General features: G+C 36.6%; 1 protein-coding gene across 1 annotated transcript in view; it reads left to right on the top strand.

Annotated features, from left to right (window-relative positions):
- The first annotated feature begins 2,345 nt into the window (after positions 1-2,345).
- LOC140237867 (uncharacterized) overlaps positions 2,346-23,293 on the top strand; it is a 40,579-nt gene continuing 19,631 nt past the window's right edge. Inside the window, exons 1-6 of the mRNA XM_072317799.1 lie at positions 2,346-2,376; positions 2,927-2,991; positions 6,992-7,063; positions 10,287-10,385; positions 14,862-14,999; positions 15,536-15,652. Of these exons, the coding sequence (XP_072173900.1) occupies positions 2,346-2,376; positions 2,927-2,991; positions 6,992-7,063; positions 10,287-10,385; positions 14,862-14,999; positions 15,536-15,652 (522 nt within the window). The remainder of the gene's footprint in view (positions 2,377-2,926; positions 2,992-6,991; positions 7,064-10,286; positions 10,386-14,861; positions 15,000-15,535; positions 15,653-23,293) is intronic.

Below are 23,293 nucleotides of genomic sequence, written 5' to 3'. Positions count from 1 at the left end.
TCCAAAATACTTTTTTAAAATTTTTTTTTAGTTATTTTATTTTTTTTTTTTTTTTACTGTCCCTGTGTATTCATGCTTTGGAAGAGCAACTTCATCTTGTTTTGTGTTTGTTTGTGTGTGTGTATGTTTTGTTTTGTTTTGTTTTGTTTTTGTTTTTGTTTTTGTTTTTTGTTTTTTTTTTGGGGGGGAGTTACAGTTCTGTAGTTCAGTGTTAAATTTCGCATCCTGGCCAGTAAAGTGTCCTTATCAGTATTTTGTGATGATGTCTGAATTTCATGCTTTAAAGTTTACCCGGTGCCCTGATTCTGCCAGTGGTAAGAATCCAGGGTCATGTTGACACTGGATACCTCAAGTACACAACTGCAATTGACCTTGTGTCCAATACTGTGCTGGTAATTGCTGTGACCTCCTTTAATCACAGAAGTTATAGGTTCACACGCAGTTGCCAAACTTGAAGTTTAGGTCGAAAACTTAAGTCGATGATTACAGTGTACACCGTAGCTCCACTCGTGAATTCACAACGCGGGGTCACACGCGCACCTAAACTTTAAGTTAATACAACTTACGAGTGAATGACGCTCGATGATGACCTTATGTCCATACAAAATAGCGCAGCTGGAGGTTGACCCGGATGTGAATGACAAGCGAGGTTCATGCTATCTTACAAGCTCGTTGATTATTGTGTTCACACAGAGCAAAACTTCTAGTTGGGACCCCCTGTGGCTCGTGGAGAGAGCATAAATCCTAAGATGTCTCATGGTTCTAATCATAGACTTGCTAACTTTCTAGTGAATCCACACGGTGCTAAGCTCCAAGCTAATCATTGAGAGTTAAGTTTTTGATGTTTACAAACTTAAAGTTTAGGAACAGCGTGTGCTTCTAAACTAGAGCAACAAAGATTGTACCCAAATCAAAAGCATGCAGCAAGCATTCTAAAGTATTAATGTATCAATCTATCTTTATTCCTCTCGGTTGTCATTGTTGCTGTTGAGAAGAAGCAGATAAGTATGAGAACTGATTTGAAGTGTAAAAAGTCAACCTGTAAAAGGTTTAGCATGGCCTGCACATGATGTCTGTGGTAGTACAAACAATGCAAAACAATACATTTTGTTTGCCAACACACTTATACTGATCTTGTAAATCTGCTCTGATAGTGACTCCTTGTTTTCATTAGGCTAGCACCATTTCTTACAGAATCCTTGCCCCTTGCCCCAATTTTGCATGAAGACTGATTTGATATGATGATAAAAGTAGAGCACTTTAGAGGGAAGATCACAGCAGGAATTTTGTTGTTGTTTTAACATTGAAATGAATCTTTTGTAGACCCACAAAGAACTACTTTAGAAGTGATGTTCTATTACTTTGCCATGCTTTAGGTGATCTTGACTTTATTTGTTTTATTTCCTCATAGATCACAAAGACATACTTACTCATACGCTCATTGAACCCATGATGACGAAGTGAATTAAATCTGAAAAACTGTCATGACCAGTGTAAGCTGTGATTTCCCATGTCAGTACCCATATATAGTGGATTTTTCTGAAATAGATTTAAAATGTTACTTTTCAGTTTAATGTCACTTCCTCTATAACTTTATAGATCTTGTAAACCAACATCAAATAAAAGGTAAATGTTGTACATGGCAATCATATATTTGCTTGAGAGCTGATAAGGCCCTACAATATGGATCAGGCATGTGTCATAAATACCACGCATTTTGTAAGACAGTAGCCTGACAAACTTTGTGTGGTGCCGTCCATTGAAGCACCGAGTGGTATTTTATACTCTCATTCTCACAAGTCTCTGTATAGTTTAGAGTATCTTGAAGGAAAAAAAAAAGAACAAATAAAAAAACAAAGAACATCTTTCCTATGCCATGCAGTGACCCACACAAAGTCCTTGAATGGGACCCCAACCAAAGAGCCAGCTGTAGGTAACCGGGAACTGGTCCTATAAGAGGAAGCTCACGGCTCTACCAAGAGGAAGCCAGCCGTTTGTCTTCCGGCGGACATTCGAAAAGACAATTTGCCAGCCGCAAATCGTTTGAGGATGTACGCCTTTGTGCGTATGTGATTTTTCCAGCATCCAGGGGAAATTCTGGCAGCTTTGTGGACTAGCTCTACACTGTAGTTGACCGGAGCATCTGAAGGCATTTCTCAATACCAATCAGAGTTGAACTCGGTTCTGTTGGACCTTTGCTGTGAACTTTGTTTTAAGCCGACACAAGGCTGAAGCTGTACATCTGAATGGTGGAAAGAGTAGAGACACTGAATAGTCACTACCAGTTCACTACTGGTGCTTTTTCACTGAGATAGTATGACAAGGGCCTATATGCACTGACAGCAATGACTACCAAATGGAATAACTCAAAACCTGGTGAGTGAATAAGACAATTCAATTATGTGGTGATTTATGTACCAAAGTGTTGTGTATTCTGCAAGGGATTTACAGATAGAATTACAATGTTTGACATTAAAGTTGTAGAGGTTCAAAAAAAGTGCAGAACAGAAGTACGTACTTATGATTGTATACATGTACATTCATTCAGCAAACCTAAGATGCACCAGGTGCGTACACTTATTTCATAAACTGGTTATAATGCTGGCTGATGTCATTTAATGTCTTGTATTTTTTTTTTTTTTTTCTGGTGTGAATGAAATTCAGTATCTTGTGTCAATTGCTGAGAAAGCAGACTGTTATGAACTTCATTGCCCACATATTAATTAAGAGCTGTTTGCACTTGATTTAGATTCAAAAGATCAGTCATTTTAGGGACATAAAGAGAAGGGAATTAAGACATTTAAAGAGTAATAATGCAGTTGAAATGAATTCTATATTTTGATTGCATGGTTTGCAATGGCAAATGGCAATGACAGTGGCAAACAGTATCATGGTTGAATCTTTTCAAACAATTGTGGTTCTGTAGGTCCCAAGACCTGGGTGCATTCGGCTGCAGCTCTCACATCAGGGCACGTGGTGTACAATGTCAAGGTAAGTTATAAAACACCTGTTGCATTTCCTGGTTCATATCATTGCTCTCAATTTTACTCTTGCCACCGGCACCATATATACACTATATACATGTATACATGTATCAGCACTATGCCCTGTGCTAATATGATCTAGATTTGAGGAAAGAAATTTAAAGGTCTGCATCAGCAGCCTTTGACAGCTGGTTGCCGAGATAATTTAACAAACAGGAAGGGAGAGGGGACTGGCATAGCGTATTATTTTTAAAGCAAACTTTGAAAGCCCCCCCCCCCCCCTCCACTATACATGATTCCAGTTGTTTAGAGTTGTGGATTTGTGAGTGGTAATTTTAGTGACTTACAGCTCTGCCAGTCACTGTCATGCATCTTGCTGATACATACAGTATAGTTGTAGCAGCTTGTAATAGTAGTTTCATCTCACCTTCCTGTAGTACTATGTACATGTAGTAGAAATTCTCATGCCATAAGGATTTCATGCCAAGGCAATTTCTGTGAACTGGACTTACTGTACCTTAATACCTAATTTTTCCAAAGGCAATTCTTAACACATTGATAAAACCACAAAACATTGTGTTCTTGTTTTTCCAGTTTAGTTCAATAGAGAAAGAAATTCAAGAAATCCTCTCACTTTGAGATATTTGATGTTCCAAGTAAACATAACTAACTTATGTGGATACGTATGTGTCATTGTTGAATGTTTCTATCTTGTCATTTTGGGGGTTTTGTTTGTTTGTTGTTGTTTTGTTTGTTTTTTGTTTTTTGTCTTATGGTCTTGATGTAAAAATACTGTATGTCTGATAAACAAGGATACAAGTCTACATATTTTCCTTTTTATCATCCAAAATCTTTTCAGGTTTTCATTCATGCATACACTGTAGAACTTTACAATTGTATTAGTGAGGAATTACATACGGTACAATGCAAAACCCCTGCATGAAATGCACATTTTTGTCCACAATCTGTGCTTTTAAAATGTGACTACATTTACCAAGGTACTGCATGCTTCACCGCCAAAGGGTGACTGTGCAGACAAAATCTCCTTTTTGTCATTTTTTTTTTTCACTAGAATTTGAGGATTCCATACAAAATAAGCTTTCAGCATTCCTACAGCTCAAGGATATCTCTTTCGTGTACACCAGTATGCTATCACAGCCAAATATATTATGATTGGCAAAGTACATAATGTACAGTAGTTAATGTGTTGGATAAAAGGCTGCTGAACAGCTCATACACTGTAGCTTACAAGCATGTATGTCCAGTTTCTGCCATGACAAGTTGGCGAGGATTTGGGGATAACCTAAAAACTGAGCAACTGTGTGTTTGTCAGTGTATGTTCCATATTTAGCATCCATAATTGCAATTAAAAGGTGTACAGGTTACAAGTATGTCTACATAAACATGTACACAGATTTTTTGTCAATAGCCTAAATGCTGTGTGCTCCTCTGGCTTATATGTATACATGTACCTCACAAGAGTGCACAATTTGATATAGATACCGATAGTCCATTGTTCACAGTAAAGGTTGAATTTCCTTTCTGCAACACATAAAAAATCTTTTATTCAAGACTGATACAAATGCAAGCTGTAATGTTTTCCTGTATCATTGAGTATTGGGATGTTTCTGTGAGTTTTCTTTCTGACCTTCTTCTTAGATTCTTCTTCTTCTTCTTCCTCACTATCCCCTCAGTTGTGAGATTGTTAAGGCTATAGATTGACCATGAAGTTTTCAGTACAATGATGATTTCTTTTTTTCATACTCCTTTTGTTGCAAAATAACTTCTTGGCAAATAACTTTCAGCATGTTAGGTACTACCAATAAAGTGTAGGCTGAGGTACATCTCATTATTTATATCATGAATGCAAAATGGTATACATAAAGATTTAACCCTTGTGAGGAACACATTTTATGCAAGTTGTGTAAAGTTGAAAATGTAAATTGTGGCAGGGTAGGGCATTGTAATAGTAGTACAATATAAAAGCTAGCAGTGATGATAAACAACTGAATAAACTGGAACAACTTTAATAGTGAGTATAATATATAGTATACCAAATTGGGTAGGATACTTTTAATGCTGTCTAGAAAGACCAGACAATGAACTTCAAAGCATAGTTTTTGTATATGGAGCAGATTGTCTGACATACCCTAACACAACTTGTCCTGAAGGAAGTTAAATTAAAGGGAAAGTAAACCCAAAGAGCAATGTGGATTGAGTGAAAGCAGTAATATTAATAGAGCACATCAGTGAAAATTTGAGGAAAATCGGGCAATCGATGCAAAAGATATGAATTTTTAAAGTTTTGGTGTTGCAACTGCTGGGTACCTTGTAAGGAGACTACTAGAGGTTATGACGTATGAGTGGACTACAATATAAAGAAAATAAAAAGGGAATTCAATGAAAATTCATTTTTCATGAAAATTACATATTCCATCAACTTGATACTGACATATGTTAGGGGTAGCACTTATTTCCCCTGCTTTCTGAAAGCGGTTAGTCAAGAACTCTTTCATTTTGCTAGAAAAGTGAATTTTTGTGGAATTCCTTTTATATTTCCTTTATATTGTGGTCCTCTCATACGTCATAACCTCTAGTAGTCTCCTCATCCAGCGGTTCGAACACCAACATTTTAAAAATTCATAACTCTTGCATCGATTGTCCGATTTTCCTCAAACTTTCACTGATGTGTTCTACTAACTTTGCTGCTTTTACTCAATCCACATTGCTCTTTGGGTTTGTCTTCCCTTTAAGTTGTCTGAAGTTATAAAACACACTGTGGTCTTTTAATTATCAAAATGTGGTCACAAAGCAAGTTTTCATAGTACATGTCGTGTTGTTGAAAGAAAGAGAGTAGGGGATTTCCCTTAATTGAGCCACCACTGCAGTGACCCAGCTATATTCTATGTCTAAAATTCTTCAAGACTCTTCAGTATGTACAATTGTACAAACAGTGGCTTGTGCTGTGTCAGGATAGGGTTCTTTACGTGTGACAGGGATGGGGCAAATAAAACAGAAATCCACCGAAGTATGCAGTGCGCTGAGGCAAGTCACCTTTTGTCCTCTCCGAAGTCACCATTGTACTTGTTCAATTTTGTATTGTCAGTGGCTGTCTCGGAGGATGTACGTAGACTTGTCAATAGTATTTTGCACAACAGTCGTCACACTCTCTGTCTTTGCCATTGGAGACCTCTGCCTGTCTCTCTATCTTACCCCATACATTCAACAACAATGACAACAACTACAGCAAAGAATTTCCCGGGTTTAGACATGCCTGGGAGCTCTGTACAGACTTTTATATGTGAGAACCCACACAGGAAAACCAAACCAAACCACACGAGACATCTCAAAGTCATGATCTTTTGTCATCCCAGATCTGCTTAGACATTAATATTATGTAGGAAGAGAGAGAGAGAGAGAAAAAAAAAAAAAAACTGGTTATACCATTTCAAATCATTGAACTACTCATACTACAATGTATATCTGGTAAAGATTCACAGATCATAGTCAGAAATGTCATTGTGAGTTATGATTTGAGAAATTATACATTTTGTATTTGGCAGAATCCATTAAAGCATGTTACTAGCATTAAATCAGAAATGACAGATATTTTACTACTTTGATTTTTCAATAGTCATCATTAAATACTTTGACAATTTTTAGCTTTTAATATAAGGTACACTGTAACTTTATTGCATGAAGAATGATGTACATATTGTACAAATCTTCAGTCTGGATGGCAGCCAAAGATAAATCACTAGTCTGTATATTGTGAAGTTAGGTAACAGGAAAAAGAGAAATAGGAGTGATCATGACTTTGACAGCCTTAAATCCTTTCTTCAAAACCTTAGGACACATTTACTGAAATTTGCTCAGCATTGATTTAAGATTACAATTACATGCACTATTCACAACATGATTGGCCTCTTAACATTTTAATAAGATCATTCTTCATGCTGTCAATCTGATTTTGATCGTGTATGTCCGTTTGACTCCCTCGGCAACAGTATCTGGGCAACGTGGAAACGGAGGGCCCCAAGGGAGCTGACATAGTCAAGGAGGCAGTGACTAAACTGAAGGTGGGTAGTCGAAAAACCACGCTGATCATGGCAGATAGGAATGACTTTATACATGTTGTACCTGTAGACATCAACATGATTCTTGCTAGGTGTGGTTCAAGGCTTATCTGTGCCATTTTATTTTAGGATTACCATTTGTTACAACAGAAACACTTTCTCTTCTGTGTGTGTGTGTGTGTGTGTGTGTGTGTGTGTGTGTGTGTGTGGTTGATGTTGTACATATTATGGTGTCTTGCACGAGTTGGTAAACATCTTTGTGTTCATTATATGACAGCATCACAGCTTTGTTTACTATATGGAAACTGGGACATGGCTCTGTTTGAGTCATTCTGTAATGAGAGTGATGTTTCAGACATGCTTGGACAAATCTGTAAAGGCTGCTTTACAGAAATAAAAGGTACACGTGTAGATCTATAATTTCTCAGTGTAGTGCAGACATTTCAAGTTTTTCGCCTTTTCAAATAACTCATCACTACACGTCTCTGCTCACTTGGTAAATCTCCCAATATGCTTTTATGACTCTTTGCAGAAGGAAACTTGCAATCTTGTATGTTTTCACATTCCATTATGTTTAAAGGGATATCTCATCTCTACATTGGTTGACTAATTCAAAGAGTAAGATTTAAATGAAAATTGGATGAAAATATTGAGAAAGATATGGAATTTCAAAAGTTTAATAGAATGGTCATGAAATATTGAACGCAATCAAATGTAAATTAGTGGACAGGGATATAGATGATGACATTGCCTCAAAAAACACAAATTGGTTTACATGAATAGAGCATCACAAAACAGCCTATATGTTCATTAGTAATTTATCAAGTGCAACCCCCTGCCCTTTACAATGTATTATGCCATTGTTTCTGCAACCTTTTCACTGTCCAACACTTTGATATGGAAGATAGAAGTGTCCCCCTCCAATTTACAGACTGTATAGGGCTTTTTACACTTGTAAATTTTTGCTTAGCCCCTGACCAACGGTGGGGCTAAGGGGGGGGGGGGGGGCCTTAGCCCCACCGTTGGTACGGGACTATCCTTAGCCCACTTTCTGTTTACACTCGTTTTTGCCAAAGTGGGCTAGCCCCACCGATAGTACGGTACTATCTGGCCCTGCAAAATAGCAGGGGTTAGCACCGCAATTGCGGTGCCAAGCAAGTGAGTGTAAACAGAACGAAAAAATAATCCTGGGCTAAGCGACGGAGACGAAGTCCGACCCTCACTGACCAATCAGAAACGAGGTAATCAAGTGCTGCCGGTGCGTGCGTGTACGTGTACAGTACACAGCGTAATTATGAATATTCATATGGTTTGGAAAGTCCGGGGCTAAGAAATACGAGTGTAAAAAGGTCAGTTTTCTCCTTAGCCCCGGACAAGAGATAGTACGGGACTAATTGGCGAGTGTAAAAAGCTGAAAAAATTGGTACGGGACTAACGATAGTCCTGGGTCAGAGAAAGTCCGGGGTTAAGAAACACAAGTGTAAAAAGCCCTTATGTAAAAAAAAAAAGAGGACATTTGTAAAAGATTTGTTTGAAAAACAAGATATGTGTGGCCATGAAACTTCCTTGCCTCATCTGATATGCATTTAAGATATGACTGTGACCAGTAAGAATGAATTCTCACCTCCAGTGTATCAGCTGGCTATATGATGAATTGCTTTTTTCGTAAATGTTGATGTGAACGTGGAATGGATTTTTACCTTTAGCCAGTGGCAGTATAATTCAGGTGTGGGGCAAACACGCTTTTAGTAGCTGTGGGCAGGAAATGTGTGACTATAACATCCTCTCAGCCTCAAACATCCCATCCTGTGTATGACTATTAAACACGCATACAGAATGAGGGTACACCGGCAGTGATTGGGCCGGTGTGGCTGGAAATTATCCAGCTAAAATTATCCATTACTCCATAAACAGCATTACAGTGTACTTTATAGATACACAATTTCCCAGCTGCCAATTATCCTTTACTGATAGGGATGAAATAGAACATATTAAAGCCCCTGATGTCACAGCTCATGATAGATAGGTTGAAACAAAGAGGAACAGGCTAATCTGGCAATCATGTTGAGGTTTTATAGCACAAGAAATAGTGCATAAAAAAACTTGTTCATATGATGCCATGTTAAGATCGTTGTCTACATCTTGTGCAACCAGAAGTGATGTTACAGTGTGATTTTTACATTAATCATACACTGCCTGGTTGTTGTGAGTGTGTTTTCCACATAGATTGATGCTGCAGCATAATTAAAGTTCAAGGGTGCATTTGTTCTCATGACGAAAACATCAACCAAAAAGTAACCATGCCATTATTTACTACAAAACATAATTGGTCTCATTTGCCTAATCAGGCAGCCCACTAGGCTGAACCATGAAAAAATATCAGTTGGATTTTGCTTAGAGTTTTGTTGTTGTGCTGGGGTTTTTGTCCATGAAACCCCTTATTTAGCAATCTTGCAGTGCCAAGTTGATATGGTCTGTATGTACAACTGTAGCTGTCAATGGAATAGAAAACCTCTTCACTCCAAACAAGTTATGTGATGAGAAGTGCCAGTTTAATGAAATCATTGTGATGAGCAAAAGCCAGCAATTGTTGAAAATTGTGTATACTTTGTGCATAGTTTCTGTATTTAGTATTTTGATAAGCTTAATGTCATTCTGCTGTGCATCATCTACAAATGATGTACAATGTACATATCAATACATGTGTGATGGATACGATCACTATATTCTGTGTCTTTCACAATTACTGTTTTTGTATGAAATTGTTTGAAAAATCTTTGTGATGTCTTCTATGTAAATTATGAATTCTTTTTCTCAATGATGACAGTGATTGTCCTGCCAGTTCATCAATTGGGATGATTTTAAATCCCGATTTTTAGTTGTAAATTTTATAACATATTTCATCATTGTGAGATGCTGTATCTACGTGTAGACTGGCATTTCAACCCTCAAATGATGGAAAAGTATGTCAAAATAGAAATATTTAGCTGTATTCATTTTACCCTGTTTTCCTGGCTATCTCTTTCAATCCCATCAGTTGCCTTTATAGGCATTATGAAGATAAACAAGAACCTTACGATTATATCCTTTGTGGAAGGTGTTTAAATTTCACTAATCTCAATTTCATCTCATTTGATTCCTGTTTAATGTTGTCTAGTAGAATGTTCAGAAATTTTCATAAAGTAGAAATGAAAATCTCATTATTTGTTTCTGCTGGTTTGATTAGTTCAACAAGCAAGTGAAGAGGTCAGAAGGTACAAAGCCACCCAAGAGAGAACTAACAATATCGGTCGATGGAGTGACTATACAGGAGAAACAGACTAAGGTAAGGATGGAGATTTCATTTTCTTTTCTAACATTCCAAATGAGAAATGGAGTCATGTACTGTGAAAAGGTTAAATTCAAAAGCTTTTCTATTTTTTATAAAGTTCTTAAAAGTTGTTCTTTTATTCTTGTCTTCTATTCTTCATTAGTTGCTCTTTAAAAAAAATCATGATTGCCTTGACTTTATGGGAAACCAAAACCCAGATATAATTTTGAATTGAGTGAAAGCGCCAATATTAGTAGAACGCATCAGTGAAAATTTAATTAATATCAGACAATCTGTTCAAAAGTTATGAATTTTGGTGTCGTCATGGCTGGATAAGGAGACCTCTCCACTCCACGATGTCATTATGGACAGCAATATAAAGAAGATTCAACACATCTTCATTTTTCTGACATTACGTGAGCATTTAACTCTTCCAGAAAGCAGGGGAATAATATATCCCTATACATGTCAGTAATGAGCCAATGAAATGATAATTTTTCATGAGATACGAAATTCTTTTATTGTCCATTATGATGTCATGTAGTAGTCTCCTTATCCAACAATCACAGTACCGAAACTTTAAAAATGCATAACTTTGGAATGGATTGTCTGATTTTCCTCAAACTTTCACTAATGTGTTCTACTAAGTAGTATTGCTGCTTTCACTCAATTAAATATTTTGTTTATTTTTTCTTTAATTATTGTAAATGTCCGTTTGTCAATTGAGTATGTTTGTGGAAGAAATGGGAGAAAAAAAGAGAGAATTTGTTGGGTGTTTGAGTTGATTTGATTGAGGAAGAGATCGCTGTAAATCAGGTTGATTCTGCTACATCTATCCATTGTTCAAGTTACAGTATAAACACACATCAGATTGTCTATCATTTGATGATGTTGTGATATCAAGACCTTGTGTTTTTATGTTGGAACTGCCCATTTCCTCTGAAACAGTGGTACTGCCCCATCAGTGTTGTAACCGTAGGGATATACATATAACATTGTGTATTTTATTATGAAAGTGTGTGAAATAAAGTATGCCCCCTTTGCAACTGCCTATTTCTACCACTGTTTTATGCATGAACAGGCTAAAATTGTAGTGTAATATCCTTCTGCTCCAGTAAATAAGATTTCACATATATTGTCCCCAATGTTAACAAGTCTCATACAATATAAATCACAATATGAATATGAACATCTTTTCAAGTTAGATGAGGTACAAAAGTATGTTTGTCTATTAGATTCACAAGGTCCATACTCACTGTGCAGTTTTTGATGTGAAGAGGACTGGGATGCTCTTGTTGTTATTGTTGGCAACCGAGCTGTGATGTTATCTTCTATGGAATTTTCTTCTGATTAGCCTCACACCATTCTTGTTCCACGTATATCGAACCTCAACTTCCCCCTTTCGTGATAATTATCTGTGGTGTACAATAGAACTTTGTGATTCAAGTGTTTGGTGTTTCTCTCGCTTGGACATTCAGCATGTTGTCACACCTTTCTTGCAGACTTTTTTTTTTTAACAGGAGGACATTTTTTTTTTTTTTCAGACACAATGTTACAGATGTGTCAGGCCTCCTGAAAAACTCATACAAATTTTGTTTGCATTTTTAGGTGATCCGAGAATCTTCTCGGATCACCTATTGTATCTGTACGGATTCTTTCTTTCTTTATTTATTTCTGGACAAAAGTTGTGCAGAGGTTAGCTCAGAAAGTGCATTGCCTCTCAATGTCAAACTTATACCATATATGTATCGTGTCGCAAAGACGACAGCGCAAGTAAAATCAAAGTGATCAGTCGACCGTGACGTCACTATGACGTCATTATAAGAAAACACATTTTCATGCATATCTCATTAATGGAATGGAATGTTTCAATGAAATTTACGTCACATATATTTCAAGTCAAGCGGATTCTACTCATATTCTTAAAATTAATTTTTCTCTCAAAACGCGCGCGTATGCGCGCGTTAAAATATTTGTATGCTCAAATCGAGCTCCATTTTTTTTTTGCACACGTTTCAGACCATTTGGAGCATTTTTTTAAAAATTGAAAAAATTGGACGGACGCGTACGCACGCGCACATATTCGCACGCACAGCTAATATGAAATAGAAATTCTTAATTTTTTAACGCGAATCGGATGTCCGAAATGTCAAGGAATATTTCTACCAAGTTTCAAGTCGATCCGATTCAATATGATGTCATAAGGGCCCGTCAAAGTTGAAATTCCGCGCGCGCGTCAATGGCGATACACACTGCAACTATGCCAAAAAACCGCCAAATTTAAATCGGATTTAACTCGTCAGGATGGAGGGTGACCCCCCATTTTCTTTACATATTCTGAAAGCTGATGAGTTGTACATGTCATTTCATGGGCTGGCTATGCTGACAAAATGATTGAAAGATATCAAATTTCTTAATAAAGTAAAAAAAGTAAATTTTCAAAATGACGTCATCAAATTTCAAGTTTACTCGAGCGTATCTCACTTCTCCTTTGCCAATTTTCACCCAAATTTCAATATGTTGTAGCTTATGAAATTCTCTTTCATAGATATAGAAAAAATGGATTGAAACTGAGTAACCTTGTCAAATTTGACCAGTTTACGTGTAATCTCTATGGGAGTGCAATTTTTATGGAAATGAAAATTGACATGACTATCTTTATCGAGCACTAGCTCACTTATGCCTCGGTGAATTTCTCTAAGATTTTAATATGTTGTAGCTGAGACGTAGGGCTATCGTGGATGTGCCCTTCGTTATTTCATACGATGTCGGGATCACGTCAAAAAACTTACTTGAAATTAAAGTTTATCTTCGATGTATTGAAATATTTCTTTCTTTTTGCAACTTTATGTGCAATAACTCAAGAAAAACATACCCTATCACCACCATATTTTGCACATGTTTAGTTCATGTCACTAACATTATTTCATAAAGTAACAACTACTTGATCAGACGCCTGTATCTTGGTGAATACATGTCCTATCTTTCCCATATTTTGCACACGTAAAGACCATGTTACAGGGATCATTTCACAAAATAACCACTTTTTGCTCAGATGCCATCTTGTCTGTGCAAAGTGGGGTCAAAGGTCATATGTACTTCTTTTTCTATCTTCGCTATGAGGTGTTATCTCTATGGGAGGGAATTTTTTAGATGTGAAAATTGACATGACTCTCTTTATCGAGCACTATCTTACTTATGCTTTGGTGAATATCTCTCAGATTTTAATATGTTGTAGCTGAGACTTTGCAGTATCAGGACTCGAATCATTGATTAAAAAAAAATCGGATCACCTTAATTTGTCAGTGATGACAAATTACAATCTCTAGTTTATTTTAGTGTAGCTCATCTTGAGTAGTATTTGATCCCAGAGACCATGAAATTTTGTATAACGTTGTACAAAAAAATGACACAAAGAGATAGCTTTGTGGCTACCCCACTGACTGAAGATAATGCAAATTTATAATAATGCAATGATCTGCATTGTAGTTTGTTTATGGTGCAAGTACAGAGTTGTAAGCCTGTATAGCACAGCAGCTACAAAATGTATGTGTTGAATATTAATCAAATGATGTCCTTGACAATACATCCTAATGATTAACAACTTTTCGTTGACATTAAAAAAAAAAAAAAAAAAAAAAAAAACTTCCTTCTTTTTCTAACAGTCATTATATATCTGGTACTTGCATAGTGCATTTTACATTTCAATATGAATAACAGATGTCATAACCTCAATGCCTAAATATGCAACCAACTTCAGCTTCCTGTGTATTAGCTACATGTATCAACACACTAAATCTTTCATTCAGCTTCAGTTTCCTGAATATATGTAAAAGATGGAAAATACTCGGCATAGTATCTCCCATATATGGCAAAAAAAAGTGGATTTTGATCCATCCATGTATTTCATCAAAGTACCTAATAGTGTTTTCCTTTTCCTGGTTTCAGTGTGACTTTTTCAGGAACATACATGGAAGGAATTAATGAAAAGTGTTCTGGACATTTTTGTTGCTGCTGTTGTTGACAGGACTGTAGATCAATACTGGCAGTGTCTTCAGTATTTTGTGTATTGAAGTGTCTTAAAGTGACAATGCAACACTTTTTCTTTATTACAGTGAGATTTACAAGAATATGTGGAAGGAATTGATGAAATATTTTACCATATATTTTCATTTATCTGTAGATACAAGTAGTGTATTCAATGGCATGTGGTTTTTTTTTTTTCATCACCTTTCTCAAAGTTTCAGGGCAAAACTTTTCTACTCTCAAGTACAGTGTAATTTTTTAAAGTGTGAATCACTATATTTGAGATATTTTCAAGGTATTAATCTGTTGATAGTAGTGTATTCAACAGTTGTTGTTTTTTAAATCAAGTATAAAAAGGATACCAAAAAAAAAAATCTTAAGACACAAGGAATATGATAAACAAATGTGTGAACAGGCTGACATAAGTTTATTTTGTTATGTTTTTATGTTTTCCGTAATGTTCAGGAGAAGCAGTTTTCGTACCCACTTCACCACATCTCCTACTGTGCTGATGACAAGTCGGATAAGAAGATCTGTGCTTTCATTGCCAAGGATGTCAGGGAAAATAAACACTTGTGCCATGTAATGGAGAGTGACAAAAATGTGAGTACACTTCCAAAGCGGCAGTAGTTTCTTCTTCCATTTCATGTTTATTTTTTACCCACAGTTGTTTTGAATTTGGCTCATTAAATTTCATGGGCCTGGTATTTCACCAACTGAAAAAGTAATGTTTATAAGTCTTATGTTGTAGTAATAGTCTCTTTATAAACACAACCAACACTGTGATCCATGCAAAGTTAATGAGGCTTATTGTTCAGAACTTGAATATGATACTGTATGAAGAGAGCAGTCTATGTATATTCTTCCTTGATTTCTATGTTAATGAATAGATGTGAATCTTAAAATCTGGCTTGAAATTTGTGGTAGTGATGCATGGTGCCTTAGAAGGGAACAACATTAATGCACATCATTAACCATGAATATTAAGTTTTAATTATGTGATTTTGGGAATGTTTATTTTATGTTCCGTATAAGAGCATGTTTTTATCAATTTCCGATTCTGATTTATTCGAAAGTGTATGTTTTCTAGTCCAATTTTCACAATTTTTGCGACTGAATTAATTTCACATGGTCTACAGGCTGAAGAAATAACCCTGACTGTTGGGCAAGCTTTTGACCTAGCCTACCAGAAGTTCCTGTCCAGTGGTAACAAGAGTCAGGAGCAGCAGCAGCAGAACGACACTTTACGAAAACGGGTGAGCACCAGCCCCCTATACAGGGGTGCCTCCCCCCAGATGGGTCGACAGTACACCCATGGCACATTCAAGAGTGGTCTGTCCCCAGGGGCATCCACACCCCCTGGCCGCATGTCTCCTCCCGGCCGGGGCACGCCACCTGGCCGGGGCACTCCCCCGAGGCTCGCAACCCCTCCCAATGGGGCCACTCCTCCACCTGGACAGGCCACGCCCCCAAGAATAGCAACTCCTCCCACTCAAATTCAGCTTCACCCAGCCCCGCCTCTACCACCTCCCCCACCCCCTTCAGAACCCTCGCCCAAGTCCCCACTGTCCGCCTCTGCCATCATGGCACTTGATCTAAGCCCCGCCCAAGCAACATTCCCTCCCCCACCCCCTTTAGAACCGTCACCCACATTACCACTCTCTGCCTCTGCCATCATCGCCCTTGACCCAAGCCCCACCCAAGCAGCACACCCTCCCCCGCCCCCTTCAGAAGCCTCGCGTAAATCCCCATTATCTGCCTCTGCCATCATCGCCCTTGACCCAAGCCCCACCCAAACATCACACCCGCCCCCACCCCCTTCAGAACCCTCACGTAAGTCCCCGCTATCTGCCTCTGCCATCATCGCCCTTGACCCAAGCCCCGCCCAAACAACACGCCCTTCCCCTGGTAACCATCCTACCATGATGACCCAGTCTGTGGCCTCACTGGGTGTTGAACTGCCCCCCTATGAGCACCCTCCTCAGTATACAGAAGAAGATATCTTGATGACCAAATTGTAAGATCTCTCTCTGACTTCTCTCATTTCTCCACTGCAAGCTCAAACAAATCTTTTGTGTCTCTTTAATCCATAGTTGCAATGAATTACAAAATAGGTGCAAGAGAACGCTAGCAGCCATCTTCAAGTATTTAAGTTGTAGTTGCAATGTGTAGTCTTAATAGTAGCTTTGCAAGAATGTTCATTGTACTGAGTAGACATGCAAAAGTGAAGCCATGCAAGAAAAGTGCTGTCAAACTTTAAAGGGCAATTTAGTAACCCATTGCATCTGAAACATTGCATTTTCCCATAATTATGATTGATAAATGTCACACACAGGTCCTATGAACAACTGATGTTATCAGTGTAGAGATGAGTGAGTGTGTGTCCTTGAAATAATGTGCTCATGCAAGAAGATTGAGAGGGAGGAAATAGCTAAAGTTGTATGCATGAAATGTTACACTTTTATGTGGTCAGTGGAGGGGAGGCAAAATTTTGATTGCTAAAATTTTGAGAAGCCAAAGATCAGCGATCAACTCTTTTGTATTCAGGTCTTTTCATATTGGCTTATGAATTTATTTATTTATGAATCCCTTTATTTGATGTTTGAAGTAGAATGATAGTTAAAGTGATTGTATTGATATTTGTTGAGAATGTGAACAAGATGTGAATACTTTATACAACATTCCTATCCATCATTTTTTTCATTAGCTGAGAGCTTTGACGATGGAAAGTGTGTGAAACCAAGTCAGTATTAAAAAAAAAAAATCAGAACAGAGGCCCTGGCAGCTGAACTAACAGTATTATACAGTATTTAAACAGACAATGAGGTTCACCTGACAGTATTTATGTCATGATTGATGTAGGCATATGTTAGAAATATTACCAATGTAGCAGAGCTTTATCGTATGTTCATTGTATTACTTTCAGTGGAAAGTGGCGATAGTCTTCAGTTCAGAATTCATCCTAAAATTTCCTCCATTTCCAAGACACAAAGCTGCAAGGGTGTTGTCTCTAATGTTGCAAAGTGGGAAACTTACTTTATCCACCAAAATTTCATAAGTTGTACTAACCATGAAATGGCAAGTGATATCAATTTGTGCAGATGTTTCAATGACAAAGTCTTTTATTGTAATTATATAATATTTCTTGTATCATATATCAATTAATTCTCCCCATGCTAACACATTCCAGCTTGTGGCTCCTTAAAACAAATTTTATGACAATTGTATTGGACCTGATAAGTGAAAGTCACTAACTTTACATTGTACTAACCTGAATGATTTCAACTTTGGTGACATTGCTGCCTCTGCTTTTGTTTGTGCTTTCTCAGACTAATATTTCATCTGGTAAGTAATTAACTCCTTTCATCCCTGCCCCCTCTTTCGTTCATGTGTTTTCCTAAATGTTTCATCAAAGCTGGGGAGGAATGGGGTACTGTAAAAGTGGAAATTTTCGCGGTGTTGAAATTTTCGCGCATTTCGCGCAACCAGAAACTAGCGCGAAAATAAAAACACGCGAATATTTTTGCTTGCCATACGTTCCTGTGCGTGATGTCTTGATTCCGCGGAATTAAAAACACGCGAAACTCTTCTGACCCGGCCTAGCGCGAAAAATTAGTCGCGCGAAAATATCCACTTTTACAGTAATGAATGATCGGAAGAAATCTTGGTTTATAACTCTTGTAGCTATGAACATCTATTTATATATTTTCTTAATATTTGCTGGCACTCATCACATGCTGATAGGTACTTTCATAGATTTGTTACAAATTATGCTGGTATGTTTTTATGGAATAGGACAAATTACATATTGTAGTTTATGTGCAGCAAACATGTATATTGGAAATGACAATTGTTTGTGTGATGAGGTGGGAGGGGAGGGAGTTCTGTGGAAGAGTGGGGTGGCCTGTTTGATATAAAGCAAAGTCAGGAATAAATTTGTCAAATGATATTGCTTCTCTCTTTTTTCTGAAGAAAGTTGATAGCACATTGGTAGGAGTGTCACATCCACAGAAGAGTTTGTATATTTGGCAATAAAGGAGAAAGTGGTGTTATCTGTGGTGTAAGTAGAGGTAAAAAGATGCCAGTGTTACAATATTAGAAAATATGTAGAACATATTATAGTTAAATTGATATTTTTTTTCATACATAAAAAAAATAAAAATTTTGAAACCACACCAAAAATATGTCGAAAAATTGGACCTTTAAAGAATCCCTTAATTAGACATTGGAGGCTAAAAAGAAAATAAGAATTATCTTCTTAAAATCAAAATTGGCTGACCAGTATTTATTTTATCTTGTATAGTATAATGTGGGGAGCAAGTGCATCATTCCTTTGTGTGATTTTTTTTTTAATATTGTTGTCTTCAAATCATGTCAGGAAAGCCAACACTCAGGCATCATGTGTATGTGTTCTTTTTGTGTTCATTTCATATTGAGCTAGATTTGCAATATTTGAACAATAACCAACATCACAATTCATCAGTTAGCTTGATAGACACTTGAAAACAGATATCTATGTGTCTGCTACTTAAACATCACAGATTGAAATTTGATTGACCATACATTGACATTTGCTGGCATCTATCATTATCCATAAGTTGACTTTCAATTTTTTTAGATCCATTGTCATTAATGTGTTTCCCCACTAGTCATGGCAGCCAAGTTTTCATGCAACATACATGTAGATGTATTAGTTATTCTGGGTTCTTAGTTAATCTGGGTATGTTTCAGAAAAATATTGCAAGGTTGAATTATATTACAGTGAGAATAATCTTAGCACATACATAATCATGTATGAATTAATTGTAAATTGTACTTTAATGTACAATATAAGTACATTCTGTTTATTTATAATATTAATCTTACAACAACAACAACAACAAATCAAGATCTTTTCATCACATCTGAAAATTGTTTTAACATGTTTTAAAGTTAAGGCTGGAATGACTTTTTCCCCTCCCTATAGATATTCTTTCATGGATATGTAATTGATAATATTTCATCCTAGCATCATAAATGTCACAATAACAACATAAGTACCGAGTAATTATAATACTGAGTTTTAGTGGTTTGCACACTATGATGCAAGCATTGCAGATCAAATATTAGTATGGTTTTCTCTATCTGTTTCTCTGATAAATTTATGACAATGTGTACCGAAAGATAGAGTTACTGGTCGAGAATCATTTTTCTTTAATGTTTCATTATTTATAAAAGTTAGCTCAATATAGTTAGACACATCACTTAATATTGGCAATCACTTTGTTATGCTGCCAAGCACACTGAAAGTTTTATATTTTATATCAAAAAGATATTGTGCACATCTTGAGGCTGAGATACAATCGAAAGTGAGGTATACTGAAATTCCTTCAAGCCCTGTTACTTTCTCCAAACCTATTTTGGTAGTATGTTCCATCTCTTTTGATACAATATATTCAAATTGCCATATTTCATCTATCAAATGGTCTCACAAGATGACTTGTTGTACACAGCTAATCTGTGACCGTATATTACATGAACATTTGATTGAAATGGACATATTATTATTTGCCAGTTGGAAAAGTACAGTCTTACTTTGTATTCTAATGGACATAGTGACAGCAATGTGATGGTTAAACTTTGGCCCAATGAGAGATTTATTTGTCGTAAATTTACATTGTATGTATCTGAAGTATGATGTCCCACTGTACAAGGTTTTGTCAGAAAACCATTGATTTCCAAGTAGTTTTGGAGATTAGTCACCTAAATCCCAACTTGTGTTAGGCAAAGTCAAGCTCTCAATGGGACATGTACATCAGGTATCCTGTATCCATCAGATTGAAAACAACAATATCAAATGGAGACAGGACAAGTTTGAATGAGATTTTGATTTGTTAACAAACTGTAAAAGGACAAGTAATACCTTTGTAGCATAATGATGCTAGATAAACTTTACAAAGACAGAAGACATCTGCCATGAGGTAAACTGTGAAATACGTTACTTGTGCTGCTGCTCACGTGGCATTCTTACCCCTCAAGTCCACATAAAGCCTTCTGTTTTTATTAGCTGAGGATAAGTAAAGTATTCACCCCCATTCTACCAGTTACATCACACTTCTATATAGCTACGCCCAGCCCCATTTCTCGGGTGCATGCATGCGTGGAAGGGTGCTCTACAGAGCTCACAATCTGGCATTGAAAATTCCAAGATTGTATTAAGCAGAGAGACTGCGGCACAATAGAAATGAGTAGGACGCAAACAAAAGGCCAAGACATCCTTTTTTTTTTTTTTTTTTTTTTTTTTTACTGTTGAGGTTTAGCTTTGAGGAATTGCTTTGTGATGAGTGTGAAAACAACTAAACCGAACTGAACCAGGCCAATCTGTTAGTAGCAAGTGATATATTTCATCAGACAAGTCTTTTGCTCACAAGTTTGCTGTATCACTTATGATGGAAATTGATGTTGGTCTTCGGCAAGCTTTTATATCTGACTCTGGGGGGGGGGGGGGGGTGGGAAACATACCAGAATCGTTCAGTACTGTGTCTTGTACAAATTCGATTGTGTTTAATGACAGTAAAAATGAAAAAAAAAAAAAGTCTTTTTATTTCACCAGACTTCAGAGAGACAGAATCTCTCTTTAAACTTTGTATTAAAAAAAAAAAAAAAAAGCAAGCAAACAAACAGGGTATGGTAAGGTAAATCATTACTCAAATTACTCATTATAACACATAATCATTATTCAATACCCATCCTGACTATATGCAGTATAGGGCCTATATATATATTTTTGTAACTTTTCTAACTGCCTATTTAAACTGTCCTACTTGTCATCAGTGCCAAATTCTAAAGGTGCTTTGTGTTCACAAGGACATATTTTGATTTGGACAAACCCTGTGCAGCCTTGGTTGACTACCTTCACTGTTAAAAGGTCGCATGCCCAAATTTTATTCTGTGCAGTTGATTGCACTACTTTCAAATGTAACCTTGATACTTGATGTAGAAGCATGACAACCAGATTATAAATGCTCGCTCAAAACCTTACTTGCTAAAATGTTAGGTTGTGCCTCATGTGCATTTATCTACTTATTTATGAAAAGTACTGTGTCTGTTTGTTTGTTCTTAATAGTGTAGTCTTCAAACAGTGTTCTTGTCTAAACTTGTATCTATTTAATAATACCTACATGTCTGCTGAATTTACATAGGATTTCTTTCATATGAACCAAACAGAAAACAGAGTTTCACAACTTTTTTCTTTCTACTGGTTCTCAGACATTTATCCTTTGCCTTTAAATGTGAAATAAAAAAGAAACTCCTAAAAGGGTCCTTTGTAGTTTGCTAAAGGGATATATCTCCTTGAAAAGAGTAAATTGATTGCGAGGGATAATACCTGTCAAGTTAAATGTGGAGTGTCTGCACTTCATTCTGAGGGGAAATAATGATTGGGGGGGGGGGGGGGGTGAGTGGAGATGGTGGTATTGTATGAGAGGGCAACGATGCAAAATACTATAATTTCAGTTTTTGTAGCTATGTGATCAATTACAGAACCCATTTAGAAAATGAGGCACACATGTGCTGAATGTGGTAAGAATTATACACACTTTGAGGGAGGTGACTGTTGTACACGTGGTTGCTGTTTGTTTTGGTGGAGCATTCACTCTTTGAATACTTATGACCTACTACTTCTGATGCTTGAGCATTGTATATGCCATATGTATATCATATATATTTTGTATTAAAAACATTAAGCTTTAGCATGATTTTTTTTTAGGGTGTATACTTAAAGCCAAATCTCAGAGCATGTTACAGTATTTTCAACCTATGTCTGGCATAAAATCTTAAAGATTTTATTTTCAATCTCTTTCATACAGTACTGCTAGTGAGCAAGGATGCATTGTGTATTGAATGAAGACACAACACTCCCATGGCCATACACACTGACTACTACTTAATGTTGTATTCTTAAACAGAGTATTTAAAGAAAACCTTTGTACTCTTCTGCTATTAATAATACTATCATGTAAATATAAGGAGGAATGGTAGAATATGTGAGGGGGATTTTTAAAAAGCTTTTTTTTTTTTTGCATGGATATAACATCCCCCTCTTCAACCAACTACAAGAATGTAGGGCAAATGCTCATTAGTGGTTGAAGGTGATTATTGAAAAGTCATATTAAGTACAACTCATGTGTGTGTATAGAAACTTATAAGCAGCAAGTGGTTGAATACTAATTTGCTGTGCTAAATGAAATAATCACATTAAATGAGTACCTTGCAAGTGGTAAAATTCATGTGCAGCTTGTACAACAATATGCTAATAGCATTCAGTCGGGTATCATCAACGTGCTCGCATTCATTAACACTCAAAATCATATTCAGAATGTATGTGCCGTCCTGAATCATTGTCACAATTTTTGCTTTGATTTTTCAATTTCAGTTTGACATGCTTTGATGCTTTGCTGTTTTTGATTTGTACATTTATGTTGCTGACACATACTCGTATGTTCACCTTTTTGTTGCTTTTGGTTGTTTATATTTTATTTTACAATAAAACTCTCATATGATTTGCAGCATCATTATGACATCTCTCTGCTTCTTCTATTTTTGCCGTGTGTGTTTGCATACTTTACATTCCACCAAACTGTCACACCACAAAAATCCTTCCATGCATACCTTGGTAGTTTGTCGGCTGATTGTCAGAGAAAGTTCGTACAAGATGAGGAAAATGGCACATACATTCTTGATAGATCATGAGGGTGTGACAAAATCCACCTTTAAGCAATCATTCCAATTTTGATAGCATTTTAGTCAGATTATAATTTTGGAGAGATTTCAGAGATGAAGGAAACTGTTAGATAGGTGTTGCTGTATAGCAAATAGCCTTTGGAAAGCTTGTGTAGGTGATAATTTGATGTTTATCA

This window comes from Diadema setosum, chromosome 14 (assembly GCF_964275005.1).
Source record: "Diadema setosum chromosome 14, eeDiaSeto1, whole genome shotgun sequence".
Taxonomy (NCBI): domain Eukaryota; kingdom Metazoa; phylum Echinodermata; class Echinoidea; order Diadematoida; family Diadematidae; genus Diadema; species Diadema setosum.
This window is presented reverse-complemented; position numbering and strand designations above follow the sequence as displayed.